Source organism: Amblyomma maculatum, chromosome 1 (genome assembly GCF_055883805.1).
Source record: "Amblyomma maculatum isolate TAMU_Amacu chromosome 1, ASM5588380v1, whole genome shotgun sequence".
Taxonomy (NCBI): Eukaryota; Metazoa; Arthropoda; class Arachnida; order Ixodida; family Ixodidae; genus Amblyomma; species Amblyomma maculatum.
In genome coordinates, this window is record NC_139344.1 from 381,928,812 (window position 1) to 381,943,657 (window position 14,846).

At 43.4% G+C, this 14,846-nt stretch overlaps 1 protein-coding gene across 3 annotated transcripts; it reads left to right on the plus strand.

Moving 5' to 3' along the window:
• The first annotated feature begins 1,926 nt into the window (after window positions 1-1,926).
• Window positions 1,927-14,287, plus strand: LOC146208377 (beta-1,4-mannosyl-glycoprotein 4-beta-N-acetylglucosaminyltransferase-like). Of its 3 annotated transcripts, none has more exons than XM_084592973.1 (3): window positions 1,927-2,044; window positions 8,951-10,390; window positions 13,824-14,287. In XM_084592973.1, exons 2-3 carry the CDS (start codon window positions 9,308-9,310, stop codon window positions 14,028-14,030), a joined length of 1,290 nt encoding a protein of 429 aa, XP_084449099.1. In that variant the 5' UTR covers window positions 1,927-2,044; window positions 8,951-9,307; the 3' UTR covers window positions 14,031-14,287. The 3 variants fall into 3 exon arrangements, with proteins under 3 accessions (XP_084449099.1, XP_084449094.1, XP_084449103.1); XM_084592968.1 differs by having other exon boundaries at window positions 1,941-2,090; XM_084592977.1 differs by lacking the exon at window positions 1,927-2,044 and adding an exon at window positions 6,303-6,339.
• Window positions 14,288-14,846: the final 559 nt, after the last annotated feature.

Sequence of the window (14,846 nt, forward strand, 5' to 3'; positions counted from 1 at the left end):
GTGGCAACATGGCAGCGAATTCTTCATTGTCGTTCAACCACTTTAATATGGTCAGCGCAGCTTCGCTTTGTTTCGCAACCAGTTTCACTTTCTTGGTCTGCACATGGCGAGGACGCAATTACTGCACTATTTCGTGTTTTCCAAGGGTTAGAACCAGTTGAAACCAACGCATCCAATAGATGCATTTAGACACTGTGCAGTACAGAATGATATATTTCACAAAGCTTGGCTCAAAAGCCATATTCGTTCACATGCCTTATTCTGCTGTGATTTTTTGAGTATAGATTTTTATACAAATTATTTTTTCATTCCATAGATGGCTTTTTGCTGTGTGATTACTGCTGTGTGAGTTGTAATGTTATTTCACTGTTGCATTTACAACGCGAACGCTTTCAGCGATTTGGCCGCATTTTGTGTACTGTGTGCTCCATACCAATCCTGCCCGAGCCGAGGCGTGATTCCGTTCTCTCAACGGTAGGGTCCTCTGATCAGCGTCACCTAGCGACAAACGGCGGCAATATTACAAAAATGAATAAAAGCGCATTTAAAGCTAGCTGTACTCGCTTCTTCAGGGGCGCAATGGATTGGCACTATTTGCCTGAGCACCGAGAGAATAAAACATCTGTTCGAAATTTGTTGGTGCAACTTTTTCTTTTAATCGCAGCGGTAATATAAGCTACTAAGATCTCGTCTGGGCGTAATCCCCATTAGGTTGCATTATGTAATGTTTTTGATTCTTAATAGCCGCAAAACCAGCCGTGAACAGAGCCACGAAGTGACGGCCTGACAACGGTATATACTACTTAATTACCTTTCACCGTAATCATTTTTTGCCTTCAGTGAGTGTACGTTACCTTTAGGTTTTAGAAAACAATTTTTGGTAACAATCGTCGTTTAACCCGCTCGGAGGTACCCTGTGAGCAGAACAAAGTTTCGGGACCTTACCGTTGAGGAGACGCAATTACGCTGAGCCGAGTCCTGCAGTATGTTCCAGTCGGATATAAACAAATACCACTGCCTATTCTGCTGCTCTACACATCGTGATAATATTCAGATCCAAAAAAATCTCTATCACCATTGCATATAGCTGTCGTCACTGACAAGCCTCCACTATGGACAATTAAGCGCCCTTGTGAACTACACCTTTCGGCTCTCAGCACACTTCAGCGGCGTGGGCGAAGTGCTGAAAGCTAGCGTTTACTGCGCTTTTGCCTGAAATGCACGGTCTTCCACATCGCAAGGCTCCTGCACCTGTTTCAGTAGGCGCCCTCTCTAAATTCATCATCTCTACTGAGCTGGGATTTGCTACCCACCTAGGATTAATAAGGAGCAAGTTATCCTGGTGCGATATACACGAGGTGCAGCTCACACCTGGCCCTATCCCTTCGTTCGATTATAACTCCACGGAAATGACCTGCGTGCGATGGGGGCATCTAAGTCATATGACGGATACAAGTCAACCCCCTCCCTCTCCTTTTCAGAAGCCATCTGTAGTTAAGTTAGGTGTTAAGTTAGGTGCGACTAACTTACAGTCTGCGGCTAAAAATAAAACGGTGTTCAGCTTTCGTACTTATCGCGATATCTGAGGTTAAGGACTTGAACAAGTGCTTACATTATAAAAAGACGTCTCAAACGTTCAGGTAGGCAGTTTCAGCACCGTTAAATCGGTGTCTGCGCCATTGTTATCCTCGATGGAGGCCTCACACTGCTGACGCAATAAGTTCTTGGATTCTTGGATAGACTATTCTCGCTAAAGTAGAAATTTTCTTCTTGAAGTCTTACAGTAAAAGGCATTTTCCACAGCCGACAACAATGGATGCACTTTGCTGCCGCTAGGCAATGCGGAGAAACAAAAACTGACAAAGTAAAAATGTATGAAACGAAGGAACAATGTAAGACCGCTTAGATTCGCAACAGAAGGGTAACGGTGGAGGAGAAACGCAGTGCACATGACTTCACTTCTATTCTCGAGCTCCGAGGTTATAGATGAGCGCGAAGAATAGAAGACCACTGCTGCTGGACTACGTACAAGCCTTTTGTTCATGTATGATTCTATTTCCATTTCAAATTGTGGATGGAAAGGATATCGAGTGAGTGAAAATTGACTTGAGCTAATTCAACACTTTCAGGTATTCACTACAAAATTGTGTTACTGGCCCCGAATTCTCAGCTGCACCAATGTGCGTCATATTTTAGGGAAATTACAGTTTCTTTTCAAAGTTATCGCTCAGGGAATGGCAGCCCACTTGTCTTTGAGTTTTTCAGTCTAAGGGGGCAAACAATATTATTCGCAAAAGTGTGTTTCATTTTACGTGCTTTAATTCAGCCAGGAAGGCAAATTATATCCCCCTCAATATTGTCATTTTAACATATGTTGCTTGCATCGTGTGCGCCTTCACAGGAATATATGCTGAATGCTTCGAATGCTTATTTCAAACAATCGAAGCTCCGATGATATTGCCTCGAAACGTTTGTGCAAACTTTTGTGCATTGCTTAAGAAAATGAGCCATTCATCTCTCGCGGTGCAGCATTAACTGGCTGTCTTGAGGATTGCATGTCTAACGAATACAAAGTAACAAAGTATGTTGAAGGCCTGAACATGCAGCTTTACATTTTAGCAGTCACTGTAGTTTCAATTAAAATTCTTTAATTAAATTAAAAACTTCAACTGAGCCGACATAAAGTAATCTGTCTCCTACAAATTCACACCTGCGGTGACTTGTTGGCTGGCGGAACTGCTAAAGGTTATCAAAATGCATACTTGGCTTATCAGCCTATGAGATGAACTTTCTTTTTTTTTCGCCGGCAGGAGTTCTTAGCTCTAAGCTGTCGAGAGGCCTGTGCTATTCGTCTTGCTATTCGTCTGTTTCTAGTTAACCCTCCCGACACAGCCCTGTCTTCAGTGAAAAAATACGTCGCACTCGAAAATACCTCAGCAAAGTCGCGGGTGATATTCAATATCTGGACACGTACTGGTAGTTTTGTTTACAGGGCTTAACCTTCCAAAACAAACGTTTTGTTGCTTGGTTCATGTGGTTTAGCGCCCCAAACTGATTCAGATTTGGTTTGGTTTGTGGCGTTCACGCCCCAAAGTGACTCAGGCTATGAGAGACGCCGTATGGAGGACTCCGGAAATTTCGACCACGTTCTTTAACGTGCACTCACATCGCACAGCACACGGGCTTCTTGATTTTACGTCCATTTAAAAGCCGCGCCGCGGCCGGGGTTCGACCAAGCATCCATGGGCACAGTAGTCGAGCGCCCTAACCACTGCACCAAGGCGGCGGGACGCGATGCAGTTCAGCCTATGGAAGGTATACGTAGGGGAGGACTCCAGAAAATTCGGCCCCCAAGGGAATTTTTGACGTGCCCTTACGTCGTACATCACACGCGCACCTTATCTTTTGTCTCCATCGAAAAGCGGCCGCCGCGACCAGATTTCAATCCTGCAGCCATAGTTACAGCAGTCGGCTGTCCTAACCACTGCGCCACTGCATCGGGGACCAAAGCAGCTAAGCCTATTGGGGACGCCGTAGTGAAGGGCTCCGAACATTTTCACCACTGGGAGCTCTTTAACGTGTACTGACACCGCAGAGTAGATAGACGCCTTTCATTTCGCCCCCATCAAGAAACGACTGCAGGGATTCAATCCCTCTCCCTGGGCTCTGTGCTTGCAGTGAAACGTAAAATATTATTCAGCGACAATTTCAACATTTGTCTACAAATTAGGGAGTAAATTTCAAAGTCACAATGCGACACAGGGACTAAGCTAACCCCTTGATTCGGGAGTCGGCAATATTATCGATCCTCCGGAGTTTCTAAACGTGCGCTGACGAAGCATAGTGTGGACGATTTTGCTCAGCACTTCTACCGAAATATGGCCTCCAGGGCCGGCCTCGAACCAGGGACCTTGGGATAAGCAACCAAACGACCAAGTCAATGAGCCACAGTACCGGATTGGTTTGTTTTCATAGAGCCTAGATATTACGGCGTGATTGAGTGTTCGGATATTCCAGCATTTATTTAGCCGCCTCATGCTGGTTCCTCGACCTATCTGTGAGAAAAACTAGATGGTAAATACTTCGTGCCTTAGTGGTACTTACATGAAGTGACAGTCGTCATTTTATTTTGCGCTTTACAGGAAGGAAAATGAAACAAAAAGCGACAAAGGGTTCGTTCGGATTGTAGCTTTTTACCAACTGAAATTGCAGAAAAAAAAAGCACCCTTGCGTATTGTGCCTTTCATGACACTTTACGTATTACTTATTGCCGATAAGCGTAGGCTATGAACGAACACTCGCGATTTTTTTTTTCTATTTACAAAACAATATGACACCTCTTTATTACATTTGAAAAGTGGTGACACTCATGGTATAATCGATAACAGGCATCTGCAAGCGTATCGAGAAGGCGGAATATCATGTTCGGGAATCAGGGTCGGGTGAAGTAGACAGCGCCATGTTACCATATGATTGCCGGAGGGTCAGCCGCGGATTAAATAAAGAAGCGGCCTCGTTTCTGCCTTTTTTATATAACCTGACCGATTTCAATTTAATTAAGTAAACGTCAGAAATATTTGTTTAATTTTTATTCTCTATACTTGACACACAAGTGATGGGGAGAATTTGACATTTCTATATTTAACCTATGAGGCCGGGTCGCAGGGAGATCGAGAAGGCAATACCGCTGTACCAATTATGTTTCACGTTTCGCCGAGCTTCGAAGCGAAACGCGAACTGATGATGAAAATGGAAGGTCGCGCTGGGCAAGAAGAAGGTTATACTCTGCACAAGCAAGTACTTGACAACATTAACGATTGTTCAGCTAGTTGCCAACTGCCCCTCATAACTACTTTTGAACTACTACTGCTGTCTCTCTCTTGTTCCCATGTGATGTTTTCTTTCTCACTTTTAGCCGAGGACAAGTCAAAGTGAAATTCTGGGTGGGCCAAGTCAGATTTGGCTATAGCCATGTTAAGACAGGGCAAAGCATTGTCCAGTTTCGAAGTGTCAATGTCTCCATCACGTCAAGGGTTGCTTTACTGCCACGTCAACAAACAATTTCTCTATCGTCTTCTTATCACTAGGCTGGCATATGCTTATCAGTTTTTTTCGCCATCAGAACCTTCGTCATATCACTTTAGGTACAGACTATGTCACTTTAGGCACATTATTTATGTGAGTTTTAAGCGACGCTTACGCCGTTCTACGCAATCCCTGCTTCGGTAGATGAAGCTCGTTCGTTCCTTTGGTGAGGTCATTTTGGCACACTAATAATACTATACTGTCCAGTACAAAGGGAAACGTGCTGTGTTCTATCTGTGCTGCAGACATTAATTAATGACTTCGCTACGCACTGCATAAAGCGAAACTCAGCAGTGCGCCCGAATTGTTTCGCGGAACAAACGGGACAAGATGGCGACTTCCCTTGTACTGAGGTGCTGACAGTAGCCGATGACAGTGGTTATGAGCCATGGCTAGAGACCGCTGCTTAACAGCGGCTGATGTACACAAATCGACGCAATCTATGCCAGATGTAATACCTTTTTTCTAAAGCAATGTGAAATTTTAAAATTAGCATGCATGCACTCTTCCCCTGATATTTTTGCACCAATTAACACTCATACCATCAATGTAAGACTCGGTTTTCGGAAGGCTATTCTTTCTTTTGAAAAGGAGAACTCCGGTTATGTAATTTGTAGGCAAAAAGTCGGTCCCACTAATGCTTGAAAGGATTTCTTGTGCTTGAAGACAGAAACAGTAAAGCTGCAGGCGGAGCACTAAATTTTAATTATCCTTTCCTGGAGGATGAAAGTGGAAAAAAGAAAAGGCTTCACGGCTTTCCCGTTTTTTCAGAAGTTTTAATAAGCCATTGTTCTGCAAATTGGAGTATGAAAAAAGTTTGTTTCTTGCTTTTTTCTGCAAAGTTTGTTCTCTTTTCGTTATCTGCCATGGAAACAATTTTCACTTGAAAGGTGCACTCCGAAATATACTGTGAAAAGAGACCTTGATTGTGTCTACCTATCACAAATAATAAAATTGCCAAAACTGAATGTTTTAAGTGGGCGGTGCTTGACAAGAGATAATGCCTAGCTTGGCCTGTGTTTCTTCCGGTCGCGTTGATTGAGTGTTCTTTGCCTCTAGTTGTTTAAGCAACTGTCGGAGGAATGCGACCCACGACAGTTTCTAGCATTATAGGATATAAATCAAATGTCTCAGCGAAAACCGCGACTACTTTTTAACAATAGGCTTTATATAGAAAGACGGCCTTAGAGGTATAGTAATAGCATTGCTTGCGGAGGTCATAAACGTAGCATATCCAGTTGAGCAGTAAGCCGGGTACGTATTGTAAAAGTTTTTAACTGCTTAACATGGGGCATCTAGTTTTCAATATATATAGATAGTTAAGCATTGTTCGATTTCTGTTTTATAACATCTGAGCATGTAGAATTCTGGATTCCTTGGCAGTTTGCGAACTGCCGCTTAAAATACCTGGACCCTGACTTGAGCTTAGGCTTCCACCAGGGCTACCCCAACGGGAAGAAACTTTGCTGTGCTGCCTGTGTGCTGGTGTGGCGTTCACAAACTTTTATTCTTTTGTGATAGGTATATAAATAGCCCTGCATGTACAACCTGCGGGTGCGACGAGACTATAAGCCACATTCTTAGTGATTGCCCCATATACAGTGTGGAAAGACAGTGCCTCTGCAGTGCACTGGAGCGTCTGGATGGACGCCCACTGACTGAAATCAACATTCTATGTAACTGGCCGCGGCGACAGCCGGCGGTGAAGGCCTCCCAGGCACTGCTCCGCTTCACGAAAACCACGGGTCTGATCGATAGGCTGTGATTTTGCTGTTATGTGACGTCACATGATTGTGACGTGATGTGATGTGGCGTGATATGGCTATGATGTGAACATACTGACTTCATCCATCCGTCTCTTACTCATGATTTTTATATCCACTAACCCCCTTCCCCCAGTGGAGGGTAACAAACTAGTTTCTTTTACTGGTTACCCTCCCTGCCTTTCCTCCTTCTCATCTTCCTCATCCTATAACAACTGAAGCTCGATTACCCTTCCGAATCTAAGCTGCTCGCAGAACACGCCCCAGTAATATCCCTACGCGGCGTGCATGTCACGTGTCTTTATCGTCCTAAAGAGCAGTAAGCTGTGGAGAGCAGTACAGCCTGGGATTCACTGAGATGATCACGCGGCGTGCGCCTATAATGTAATCTGATTTAAGGAAGTGTCAATGAGCACACAGAAGGCTTATGATTTTTACTTTAGAGTGGAACGACCCAAATTTGTTCTGCCACAGCGGCTAGAATACTCACATTTTTTTAATATATATTCTGGATATGGCAACTGCTTGTCATCATCTATAAATCTCAATTTTTAACCTTGTGTGCGTCTATTATAGTATAAGAATAGTCCCTTATATAATTTGTCGGCTTCTTAGATAACACTACTTGCTTATTTTTTACGCCCACCAACATTATCAATCCTTTCACCTCGAAAAGCCTAATTACAAATATTACTGGGTGTTTCCTAACCGACTGCTGCCAATTCAAATTATCAATAACAATTATTCGCCGACAAATGTAGTTTTATCAAGTGACTTGCAGGGCTGGGTATACGGCCCTTTTCTGCTTTCAACTCTGATAAAAGGTCATTCTGTCCTAATTTGATTGACCATTCTTCTCGAGGATGACGGCATCCTGATCATGAACGTGGAATCGCCAGCAATTAGGTGTTCTCGCTTCAGAAATAAAAATTTGGTTTTATATGACTTAGGGAGCCAAAAGCGTTTAAGTGAAAATACATGCAGCTTACGCGCAGACGTCCACTACCTATATTCATTGAAATAAATCACTGTTTAATATTTCTGATCTTGCCGTTATCTCGGAATTCGTATCTCCTCTATAATAACATGGGTAGAAAAAAATCACAAAAATATCAGTTCGAAGTTCAAATCATTTCGCTTTATCAGAAGACATGTCAACTTTTATCTTTTTTTCATTGAAACCGTAGCTTAACAAGGTTTCATCCAGAGAAATTTAGAATCTGCCTGCCCACGTTTGAGTTCAAAGCACGTTTACTTATTCTGAAGTCAAGACGCCGTCCTGAACCATGGATCCCTCTTTTTCATCCGACACCCATTCCAAAATTAGCACAAAAACCTTTGTGTTAACAAGAAGTCTTTAGTACACAGATGAAAAATTGTTCATATTTCTAGATTTATTATTCTTAATATTCTCTTCGTTTACTTCGGAACTACGTTCTGCTCCCAACCATAAAAACATTGCCTATTCTTTTCTACGCCACTAGTGTTATACACGCGCACGGTTCACTAATGCACTAGCCGCTCATATTAAGCTGTGGACATAGAAGAATAAAAATCATTCCCTGACTACAGTGGTTAGAAAATGCTACAGTTAGGTGTCTGTATTTGGTAGCATCATTTTTGAAAATCTAATGTGGGTTACTCTTTCCTGTTGTTTTTTATCTTTATGCAGCCGTTGTGTGTTTGGATAGCCTGTTCAGAGTTTGTAGGTTGTGCATTTCTTTATATATCTAGATGCTGATAGTGACCGATATTAGTATACTAATGCTGTCTCCCCTCCACTTCCCCTCCCAGAAGCACTACTACCCGGGGTGTTGCTTTATTCTCCGATGTTGCTACAGCAAGTGAATTAAGTACCCCTAAAGAAATAGAGCATAAAAATAACGCTGATCTCAATGCATTTATCGATCGAGAGCTACATTCAGAACGTCATTCAGAGCCGCGGCTTGAATACAATAAGTTACTTGTAAACCTCAAAGTAAAAGCAAAGAAATGCTTTTAATTGCTTCAGTAAGTGCATATTGAACAGTTTATGTAAAAAAAAAAATAGTGTTCAGTAAAAAAACATTTTAACTAATGGCTTAAAATATATTCTAAAACAGGTTCTTCAAGACAACCAACGAGAGGCCGCTGTGAGACCATATGTTTTTGAGGAGCAAGTAAGAAAAACTGCTCACTGCTGCGAAATGTGCGCACTATTGGCAACGAGACACAATGACACTTAGGCTGACTTCGCAAGACAAAAAGCTCGCGATCCATTTGTCGACTAGCGTATATTGCCTCACTTTGCCCGCTGCAGTACTCACAATGTGTGCACATTATTATTAAATACGAACCAGCGTCAAAAACGCACTACTGCAGCTCCTCGGCGGCGGCTGACGTCTCTACAGTTTTGTGTAAGCATGTGAAAAGAACATAGCACCGAGGACTTTACGCCCACTGTAACGGTTCTCGCAGCCATGTTTCCAAAGCGAAGCACTGTATTTGCTTTGTTTTGCACACTTAGCCTTATTCCTGGTGTGATATACTATATCGCTGTCCACCCCCAAGCGAAAATGAGGAGGAAAAACGAAACGTGCAGCTTTGACGTCACGCGTAATGACTCTACAAGAGCCGGAAGCCACTCTTTTACAAGAGGAGCTAACAAGGACGCCACGATGACAATCATCATGCCGTCCAAACCACCGGCGGAAGCGGTCAAAGGCGACCGTGCGGAAGATAAGTGCTTTCAATATGGGACGCTGTACAGGGATGCAAATGAATCGTGCGTCTGCCGAAATGGCTGGAAAGCCCCCGACTGCTCTGTTCCCGATGCCGTGTGGTCCTCCAACGAATTTCAAGACTGGTACGCAAAAGGTCTGATAAAGCGACGCTCGATACCGCGCACCATTATCAACGGACTAGTATTCAACCACGAACTGGACCTCTTCGAAATTAGAGTTAAGGAGCTCGGGGATGCCGTCGACTACTACATCGTCGTCGAGTCGAATTACACTTACTTCGGCTCGACTAAGCCTCTGCACCTTCGATCAAACCTGAATGCCGGATTCCTTAGTGAATGCGCGCACAAGATTATCCCCATAGCAGTTGGCTTCTACAACTACGCTGACGGAAATCCTTGGGCCCCCGAAAACTACTTCCGCACTTCCATTTGGCGCCTGGGTCAGAGTCGGCTCAGGAGTCTCCGGGATGACGACCTCTTCATGATACTGGACGCCGACGAAATACCAAACCGAGACATCTTGCTGTTTCTAAAACATCACGACGGGTTCGGTGAGCCGATAGGGATACGTCTGCGCTGGTTACTGTACGGATTCTTTTGGGAGAACCGGAAACCGACCGATGTGAGTGGTGTGTGTACGGTGGCGTTTTTACGCGACGTCTACAAAAACAACTCCCTGCTGGTGCGTCGGATGCAAACCACCGAGCACAAACATCCTTCGGGAGCGAGAACGTTGGACCAAAAGTGGTTTATAGAGGGCGCCCCACCGCGATATGCTGGGTGGCATTGCTCGTGGTGCTTCGACGCTCGTGGCATACAGGTAAGCTAGCAAGACAACATGACTATTTTTCCCGAATCGTAATCACCCAAAACATTGCTTTGTTTTCAATGGTAGTAAGGCTCTACACGTAGAGGGAAGAAAAATGAAAACTAGCCAAAAACTTTGTAATTAAGATAAAGAAAAGCCGCCTGCGAGCTGTAAACTGTATCAATGCATATCTGAATGTAGCACACCAAAAAAGAAGAGATAAATAACTAGCTAGCCTGACGCAGCTGTAAGGACAAACGTTTCTGCGTGCGTTTGTAAGGAGGAGGAATGTTTTATCTGCCGGTTCACTACCTATGCTTCGTAGGCGTCACATTTGTGTAGAATGACTTTTTAGACTTTCGTATCATACCAAGCGACACTGATTTAAGTCCGTGTTTTGTGATCAACAATGCAATTTCTGTGCTAGAAAGCCAACGTATAGACGTGGGAAGCAACGCGAAACCTTGACTTTGAGACTTTTGAGATATGAAAGTTTTCATAACTATATTAGAGAGAAAAAGATAATTTCACACACAAAAAACCACGCTGTCAGAGTATCTGGATGCTTGCTATATATGCTATGCCCATGTGGAGATGTCGGCTTTGATATACTGATGCCGATGCTTCCTTAGACCATAATAGTTATAGTTGTTCAAGCGTCACGTTAAATCACAGTGCATGTAAACAGTCATTTAGCTACGACCAACCACGTTGCACTCCAGCGTCAGGATCACGAGTTTTCTCTCACTCTCATTTCATTAGTTCGATAGCAGTGCCGGTAAGAGAAAGCTTGGCGGCAGATGAAGTAAGCATTTCTCTGCACAAGAAGATACTTTCAGGAGTCGAGCTCTGGTTTTTATTCGGAGCCGAAAGCAGCTATCATCAGTGGCGCAGTGACATCAGCATCTGGAGCAAAGCTGGAATGCACGAAATAAAATTATAGTTGCGGTACAATCAAACCTCGGGATCTTTATCTGGATAGTCCATTGAAATAAGCTCTTCAACTTCTATCAGACAATAAATTAGATATAATTCGATTAGTTAAGGAACACTGAGCTAGTTGACTTGCCATATTTTAGGAGTAGAGCACCAGGGTAGAGCACGAAACAAAAGGAAGGGACAGACGTATAAATATTTGGAGATGGGAGATTTATTGTGAAAGCACATCCCCGAGACTTTGTATATCCATATTAGAAAAACACAGAATAAAAGACAAAAAAAAAAAATTAAAGACCACTGCATAATCTGCTTTGGAGTAATGCGAAAGCCCGGATTCTGCTGTTGGTTGCTTCTGGCTACTTCAAGTTACCTAATTCAATTATTGTTGGCCCATTTTAGTCTTTGGTACTTTCAAATTGGGCGCCAGTCCCTTCCTATGCCCTTTTTCCGCTCTATTTCCGGTTGCGTGACGTCATATCCTCTACCCCACATTAATTCACTTCTTGTTTACCTATTTTAGTCGTTGGTACTTTCAAATTGCGCGCCAATACCTTGCTATTTCCTTTTTCGGCTCTACTTCCGCTTGCGTGACGTAAAAGCCTTGGCGTCATATCGACTACCGGCACCCTTTTCTCTGTTTCAGCTTTCACTCTCATTTTCCTCCCTTTCCTTATGGCGCGTTTCAGGTTCCACAGAACAAGTGTGACAGGTACTGCGCCTTCCCTTTTCTGTGAACCTTTTATTCTAATTACCTAATTAACCTATCGGCATAATTATTTTTTAAACACAACATTACGCCACGCTCTATTGATTGACACCACTCATTAATCTCCACCACTTCTGAATTGCGCACAACTGCTGCGGACACAGTTTGCTGACACGGTATGCGGACACGGTATGCGGACACGGTCTGCGGACAAGGTCTGTGGACACGGTTTGCGGACTTCGGCGGACAGAAATTTGTGAACATAGTGAAGTACTGCTTTCGCATTAAAAAGGAAGCAGTCATCGTAACTGCATGCGCACTCCTATGCTGTGCGCATTTCGTGACGTCGGCAGTGATATATTGACGCCGATGCTTCCTTAGAACATAACAGTTATAGCTGATCAAGCGTCACGGTCGCAGCGCATGCCGTTAACAGTCATTTAGTTACGACCGACCAAGTTTGCAGCCACGCGTCAAGGTCGTGAGTTTTCTCTCACGCTCGTTTCATTGGTTAGATAGCAGTGCCGGTCAAAGAGGGAATTTGGCAGCAAAGAAAGTAAGCCCTTCAATGTACACAAGGATGCTTCCAGGAACTAAGCTCATAATTTTCGGATTCAGAATTGTAGTCAACTCTCATTAGTGGCACATTCTCATCAGCATCCGGGACAACGTCGATATCCACGAAGTGAAATTAATAAATTATCGTTGTGGTACAATCGGAACTCTAGATTTTCATCTGTATATACCACTGAAATACACTCCTACACTTCGTTCAGACAATAAAGTAGCTATATTCCGATTAGTTCAGAAATACTGGGTTAGCTGGTTTGCCATAATTTATGAGCAGCGCGCCAGGGTTAACCGCAAGACAAAAAAGGAAGGGTCAGGCACTGAAATCAAAATAAATTATTTCACTTCGGAGTGTGTCAAGATTTGTTTATTGTGTGGCTACGCATTCTCTATTCCGACACGCTCCTTAACTAAAGTTCGGTGCTTGTACTCATTTTGTTTCCTGTGTTTTTCCTAATGTGCTGCACTTCAATTGACGTCAAATAGGGCGCATCGTAAGGTACGGCAGCAACCTGTCCAAAGGAAAAAAAATTAGAGGGTCTCTTAGGTGTCTCTTAAGAGGAGAATGGCGAAAGCCTGCGCCCTTCCTCTCCTATCATGTGCCTCTCGTCGTTTGTACCTTATTGGTATTTGTTGCAGTGCTACATAAAATTATTATTTGTTTATAGGAAAAGGAAGGCGCATTATTTGCCCCACTTTTTCCGGCAAGTGAGAGCGTGGACGGTACACCACCACTGCTGTCGCATGGCGTTCCTTTCCGTGCGTTCATGTGTGGGAGGGCAGACGGCAGTAACGCTAGACAAGGAACTCATCTCGCAGAACCTCGCTGAATATAACAGACCTCGCGCACAACTCTCGCTCACGGGATTTCGTTTCATGAGCTTAGAAAGGCTAGCCTCAATAAAAATTATATGAAAAGCGCAGATGATGGTCTGGTGTACCGGTATCATTAGCCTAACTGTGCTGATTTCACTGTCCTGTGTTTAAGGCATAGGCAGCGCTATGCTATCAACACTTCACCCGTCAGTAAAAACGCACTAAGGTATAGCATAGGCATCGCTATGCTATGCCTTAGTGCGTTTTTATTGACGGCAGAAGTGTTGAACCTTATGTACTTAATATAGGCGCATACAGACAATTACCCTTATCGGTCACACTCGAGCATCGAGGGTTTAGATTTGTTTTTTCGTTATATGGTCTCCTCCAATGTGGTGGCGCACTATGATGCAGGTGAAGCTGGCAGCAGCACAGAGGGACGATGGCGTACGGTGGGGTGACATCGCCGAAAAAACGGACCTACACTATATCAACTCCCTGAGAAGGACCGGCCGCTACTTCGATAACAGCGCGCCTCTGGACAGTTGTGATGCCAACAAGACGGCTCCAGCCTATGTCAGAGACCACGCCGACAGATTTAGATATTTGATGACAGTATGAAAAGAAGTGTTTAGGTTTGTTAATGCAATTTTCTTATGACATTGGTAGTGTTAAATAAAACAGCAAAGACGACTTATGCAGAGAGACGCAAGGACAGGAGATTTCATAAAGAAAGCCTAACTTTTTCTTAAAGTATGAGGATTGCACTTCAATTATATTAATTATTTATATTGTTCATGCTAATTATAGTATGAATATAGAACGCACTCACAGAATACTGCCCCATCTAATAAATATTTCCTTTGGACTAAAAGTAAGCGCGAGTTTTTCATTGTCACATTCCTTTGCTCTGGAATACGCATGACGTGCCCTATTTCTTATTTAATTATCGAATTACCGTCGTTTTGCATATACTCCAAGACAGTGAACTCAGTTGCAGTACCACAATTACGAGTACAATAAAGAAAAACAGAGGAGAACGAATTTCCGGCAGACATGCAGAGTTTGGGCAAAGTGTTGGTCGTACGTTTTTACAATTTCCAACATTCTCAATGTATATGCAGTTTCGTAGCGCAGATTTCACAGAAGCTCGTATGGGCAAAGCAGCTCAGCTTGTTTTGCGGAGCGAGCGTCCCTTTCAACAATATTTGGATACTAAACAAGGACGTTATCATTAACGAGCAAACAACTTGACTTCATTCATAACTTGTTTGACGAGAAAAAAGTAATATTTAACTACAGTACACTCTATCAGAAACAAATATGAAGATAGAAGGCACGTCTGCTTGCTCCGTGCAAAACATTTTATGAAGTAGGTGCCCTTTCGGCCTCATCAATTTCGTACCATTGCGTACCGTGCCGAATTTCAATACGTTA